The sequence below is a fragment of the Ursus arctos genome, unplaced genomic scaffold (assembly GCF_023065955.2).
Source record: "Ursus arctos isolate Adak ecotype North America unplaced genomic scaffold, UrsArc2.0 scaffold_33, whole genome shotgun sequence".
Lineage (NCBI taxonomy): Eukaryota > Metazoa > Chordata > Mammalia > Carnivora > Ursidae > Ursus > Ursus arctos.
The window spans coordinates 17961456-17967614 of NW_026623019.1; the positions used below are offsets into that span (position 1 = coordinate 17961456).

Sequence of the window (6159 nt, forward strand, 5' to 3'; positions counted from 1 at the left end):
GCACGGTGGGTGAGTGGGGGCAGAGGGAGAAGGACAATCTCAAGCAGACTCTGCACTGAGCTCCAGGCCCGACCCGGGGCTCGATCTCACAACCCTGAGATCATGACCTGAGCCGAAATCAAGAGTCGGACACTTAACCGACTGAGCCACCCAGGTACCCCTAGCCTCCTTTCCCAAAAGGAGTGTCTAACTACTGGTTCCCCCAAACACCAGTTTGGTAACTTCTGAATTAGGCAATAGCAAGAGGAAAAGGGGTCTGAAATAAGATATCAGGGAAGAAATATGTTTGAATTTTACTTAGGAAATAAAATTAAGCAAGACTTGGTTGTGGGAAGTAAGGAGGAAGTAGGAGGCAGAGGCTGGACTCCCATGTGTGTGACTGAGGTCGGGTGGTCGTATCATTGAGGATGGAAACAGGGAATAAAGAACTGTATTGGGGAGAAGAGTTGAGGCTTGGACGGGTTGAATTTAAAGTACCTGCCGAATTCAGGAGATGATGGGTAGATCACTGGATGTGCATGGGAAGACATGGAGAGAGAAAAATCTGAATGGTGTCAGCACGTATAAGCAGTAGTGAAAGTCATGAAATTGGTGGCGGTCACACAGAACTGTGGGGACTTAAAAAAAAGAGTTTAAGTCAGAAGCAGAGAAAGGATTTTGAGGAGAGTGGTAATAGCGTTTCGAGAAGGAGGAAATAGCTGCAGTGTCATGCTGCAGAGGGTGTGTTTGGCTTTGGCAGTTAGGTTCCTGGTGACCTTAGTCAGAGTCATTCAGTGAAGTGGTAGACGCAGCCAGATTGAGACAAGTTGAGGGGACAGGGCCGCTCAGAGGGGACAGTGAAGAGTGGGTATAGGCTACTCTTTGAAGGAGTTTGGATGAGAAGAGGAAGCGATGAGTTCAAAAAGAACTTTTTTAGAACGATAGTGACTTAAGTGTTTATAGGTTGAAAGGAGCGAACCCATCAAAGGAGATACTGAAGATGCCGAGGAGTGAGAGGCTCACCCGCACTGCAGGATCCGGAAGGGGGGAGCATGAGCCACGTTAATGCTGTTACGACTGGAACAAAGAGATGTGAACAGGTGTGGTTGTAGATGACTTGATTGCTCGGAGAATCTGAGGTGGCTCGCCTCCAGGCATGCAGTGCAGAATGATGAGATAAGTTACTGGAGAATTGGGGAAACACGGAAATATGGTAAGGAAAAAACAGGGGTATAGTTCATACTGCGAAATACGTAAGAATGACTTGTACTCTTCAAGTGGGATGAATTCTGGCAAGTTTGGGGGGAAAGCGTTGGGAAGAGGCAGAAGTTAAATGAGTTTGTACTGATAACCTCAGTTTTCTTTTACCACAGATTTTTTAAAGACTTACCTATATACAAATTACAGTTTTAAAATTGTTGCATAGTTTATGTGGGTTTTTTTAATCATTTGAAATCATTAAGATGTCATTAAGAATCATCGGGGCGCCTGGGAGGCTCAGTCACTAAGTGTCTGCCTCAGCTCAGGTCATGATCTCAAGGTCCTGGGATCGAGCCCCATGTCGGGCCCCCTGCTCAGCAGGGAGTCTGCTTGTCCCTCTGCCCCCCCATCCCGCGTCTGGGCACGCACACGCTCGCACTCTCTCTCTCCTGTCTCTCAAATAAATAAATTTTTTTAAAAAATAAAAGAATCAATATGGATACTTTGTCACTTAATGTGAGGATTTTAGAAGTTTGATGTTAAGCTTTCAGTACTACACCTGAAGCAATGTCGTAAAATACAGTATTTTCATCTGGGTTAGAGGAGTTACGTGTACCTTTACTGAGAAATTACTGTGCACCTTTGCCGAGCGCCCACCGGAGCATGCGCAGTCTATGCAAAGAGTTTTTTGAGTTTTAAAAAGTGTCAGATGTGATACTGTAGCAAAGAGTTTGTAGTCCTGCTTTAAATCCACACCGTTACAATCGGTCATAATTACTATTGCAATAATTACTTTTCTACTCCACTCCAGTACTGTGTCCAGGAAGCAGTCTAATTTCAAATGGATATTTACAGAATAATCCCTAATCTCAAAATTTTCAGAGGATCAGCAAGATAGGCGACGATAATTAATTTTTTTAAAGATTCTGAGTATAAACTACGTGCTGGAGCTGATCACTTAACAGAGATGACTGAACACATTCTTTTACTCTTCCAGAATCTCACTGAAATGACTGGAGAAATATTAAAAATAGATTAACAGAGTTGGAAAACCAGAAAATGAACAGTGTGGAATTCCTAGAAGATAAAAAGCAGATTATTGAAGGATCAGTTGATTTAAGAGTGAACAACTAAGCCATTCCACGCACCTTTGAAGCACCTAATTCTGGAGTTTGCCACCAGACTAAAGCTAAGAAAGCAGCTCTTTGAGGTAGGAGTTCTGACGGAGAGCACACTGGGATGGAGAAGAAGGGTGTTATCCTATAACGACAAGGAGAAACTGAAGATCAGCTGCCCACCCACTCAGGCTGGCTGTGGTGACCAGCCAGCCGCTCCCTTTCCGATCAGCAGAGCCGCCCATGATGAGCATCTGTGTTCACTGAAAGGGAAACAATTATTTGGCTGAGGAAAAGCACTTCAAACTGTAATCTTAGGTCCGCATCTATAAATATGGCAAAAATCATCAGATCTGAAGAAAACCAGTAACATAAAAGGAGACACCAAATTAAAACAAATTAACCTGTACAAGAAAGTAGTTACTAGAAGAAACAGAAGAAATTTAAAAAGTTAATACAAGTAAGGTCTTCAGAGAGTCATAAGGTTATTATATCCATAAGGAATAAGATGCTAGGAAAAAAATATTTAGTTTCTAGAAATTAAAAATATGATTATGAAAAAACACTCAAGATGGGCTAGATCGCAGGATGGGTTCAGCCGAAGCTTCAATTCATGAAATGGAAGATTTGAGAGATTCCCCCTCCTATGTCCTGCAAAGGGATGAGAGGTAAATATTATGAAAGAAAAGGGCCAGTCCTCCACTAACCCAGACATACAGTAATTGCACAAGTAGTAAGCAATTGGCATATAGTAAGTACACAAATACTTGTGGAATTAATGAGACAACACGGATTTCAGTATTAGACTTCTTATTCAACAACTGAAAGAAATTTTTCTCTAGGAATTACTAAGCAAACTGAACAGTGAATCTATGATAAGATTTTAAATCAAAGCAACTGATGATGCCATGGGACCTGCCATTCCCGTTTATATCATGAGATGCCTATAATCAGAAAAAGTCTAAATGAATATTAATGCCTATGGGAAAATAAAGTGAGCTCCATATCACCCTCAACCTGGGAGCCAGCTGACGAAGCATCACTATTTAAATATTGCTGGTTGCAATACCCAAGAAAAAGAGAGCGAGGCAATGTTCACGGACTTAAAGCTTCTGCACACATGCCACTTCTCACACTTCATTAGCCAAAGAGTGTCACATGGCCATGCCTGAGTTCAGAGCGGGAAAGTGCAGTGCGGACTTAACTGTGTGCCAGGACGAGGAGAGAGAAGCGCATGCGTACATGTCAACAACTTCCATAGCTACGCACTATCAAGAATGAGGGGAAGAATTTAAAGATCCGAGGAAAGTCAGGAAAGAGAAAAGAGACAAGTTACATAGGGGAAAAAAAAAAAAAAGGACCAAGTGCTTTTCTCACCTTGAAGTAGGTTAAATTCTCAAATTCCTTAGGCTTGAGTAAACACAAAACCCAACTGTGCACTGTTTACGAAAAGCAAATCTAAACTATCATGGATGGTAAAGAAACAAAGGTACACCAGGCAGATGCTAACGAGTGTACGCAGCTTTGTTAACTTCTGGTTAAATAGAATAAATAGAATCCAAAATGAAAACCATTAAAGGGGACAAAGAAAAATCATTTCTTTTTGACTAATAAGTATAGTTTTGCCGAAAGATTTTTTTTAACATTTTTTTTTTTAAGATTTATTTATTTCTTAGAACGAGAGCACAAGAAGGGAGGAGGGGCAGAGGGAAAGGGAGAAGCGGACTCCCCAGCGAGCAGGGAGGCCAACTCAGGGCTCGATCCCAGGACCCCGGGACCATGACCAGGGCCAAAGGCAGATGCTTAACCAACTGAGCCACCCAGGCGCCCCTTGCTGAAAGATTTTTTAAGGTATATCTGCAACCTAAAAACTCAGTTTCAAAATACACAGAGTGAAAACTTAAGAAATAGAAGGAAAAATGGAGAAACCATCTCTCTTCAAAATCAGTGGCTCTACCACTACACACTTACTAGAATGGCTAAAATAAAAAATATGGTACAAGTACTGGTGAGAATGCAGAGCAATGGGAATTCTCATAGATTGCTGCTAGAAATGCAAAATCATGTGGCCACTCAAAACAGTTTGGCAGTGCCTCTAAGCATTAAACATGCCATATGACCCAGCCGTCACTCCTGGGTGTTCGCTCTAAATCGATGAAAACTCGTGTTCACATAAAAACCTGTACATGAATGTTAATAGCAGCTCTTTTCATAATCACCGAAATGTCTTCCAACAGGCGAGTGAATAAGCAAATGATAGCGTATCCACTCATGTAATAAGAAGGGATGAATTACATACATAACAACTTGGATGAATCTCAAAGTCATATGCTAAGGGAAAGAAGCCCAAAGGTTGTATACTCCATGATTTTGTGTGTTTGACATTCTTGAAAAGGCAAAGCCGTAGTGATAGAGGTGTTGGGGAGGGGGAGCATTTGATTATGAAGAGGCTGTACAGGGGTGTATCTTCCGGCGATGAACTTCTGTATTATGATTGTGATGACGATTGCGGTGGTGGTAATACAAACCCGTACATACGTCAAAAATCATGGAACTGCACCCCTTCCCAAGCCATTTGTACTGTATAATAATGTTAAAGCAAAAAACTCAGCTCCCACCCCCTCCCATCAATAGGTCAAGATAGGGAAGGTATTATCTCGTATCTCGTATCCACCATGAATACGGTACATAGTCTTTCAGAAGATCTATGGAACGTTAATAAAAATGGCTGATATGAGGGGAAAAATTTGCAAAATGCAAAGATCCTACAGATTGTGTTCTTTTTTGCAAAATGAATAAAACTAATAACAAAGGCCCGTCCACTTGGCCGTTTTTGAATTAGCTTTTATACCTTTTATTAACTCATTGATGGGGGAAATGAAAACAAAGTACAGACAATTTAGAATGAATAAAAGTTACTTCTCAAAACCTAGGAGAGTCTGCCAAATAAGATGCTAGAGGAAAATTTATAGGTTTTGACTTATTTTTCAAGAAATAAGAAAACCAAAAATAGGGGCACCTCGCTGGCTCAGTCAGTGGAACATGTGACTCGATATCTGAGTTGTGAGTTTGAGCCCCACACTGGGTGTGGAGATTACTAAGGAGTAAAATCTCAAAAAAAAAAAAAAAAAAAAAAAGGAAGGGAAGGAAGGAAGAAAAGAAAGCTGAAAATACGTGAAATAAAACTTAACTTTAGAAACCAGAAAAAAAGGTAAGCTGAAAGAAGCAAGGGATTTAAAAAGTTAAAAGCAGAAACTAATAAAATAGAAAGCAAAAATATTTTGATCAATAAAATTAAAAGTTTCTAAAGCAAAAACCAGTAAAAGGCAAACCTTTGAAAAATATGATAAAGAAAAAGAGCAAGAGGTGTCCCTTAAAGATTTATTTATTTGAGAGAGAGAGTGTGCAGGCAAGCACGCATATGTGGGAGAGACAGCGAGAGAGAATCTGAAGTAGACTCTCCCTGAGCTCGGAGCCTGATGCAGGGCTCGATCTCATGACATTGAGGTCAGGACTGAGCTGAAACCAAGAGTTGGACACCTAACCCACTGCACCACCCAGGCACCCCAGAATTTTGACATTTTTTAATGTGGTCAAATCTATCGAGCCCTCTGCCTGCTGCTTCCCCTACTTGTGCTCTCTGTCTCTGACAAATAAATAAAATCTTTTTTAAAAAAATAAAATAAGGGTGCCTGGGTGGCTCAGTCGTTAAGCGTCTGCTCAAGTCATGATCCCAGGGTGCTGGGATCAAGCCCCGCATTGGGCTCCCTGCTCAGCGGGAAGCCTGCTTCTCCCTCTCTCACTCCCCCTGCTGGTGTTCCCTCTCTCGCTGTGTCTCTCTCTGTCAAATAAATAAACAAAATCT

The 6159-nt window shown here is 41.4% G+C and overlaps 1 protein-coding gene across 6 annotated transcripts in view; it reads left to right on the forward strand.

The window, feature by feature from the left end:
- CEP78 (centrosomal protein 78) overlaps positions 1-5107 on the forward strand; it is a 31871-nt gene extending 26764 nt beyond the window's left edge. For 5 of the 6 annotated variants that reach the window (XM_048218372.2, XM_026518808.4, XM_048218373.2 and 2 more), the window contains one exon: positions 2177-5107. In XM_048218372.2, the coding sequence (XP_048074329.1) occupies positions 2177-2187 (11 nt within the window). In that variant the 3' untranslated portion in view covers positions 2188-5107. Of the gene's footprint in view, positions 1-942; positions 1406-2176 lie in introns of those variants that run through there. The other variant, XM_026518809.4, reaches the window with a different exon arrangement.
- Positions 5108-6159: the final 1052 nt, after the last annotated feature.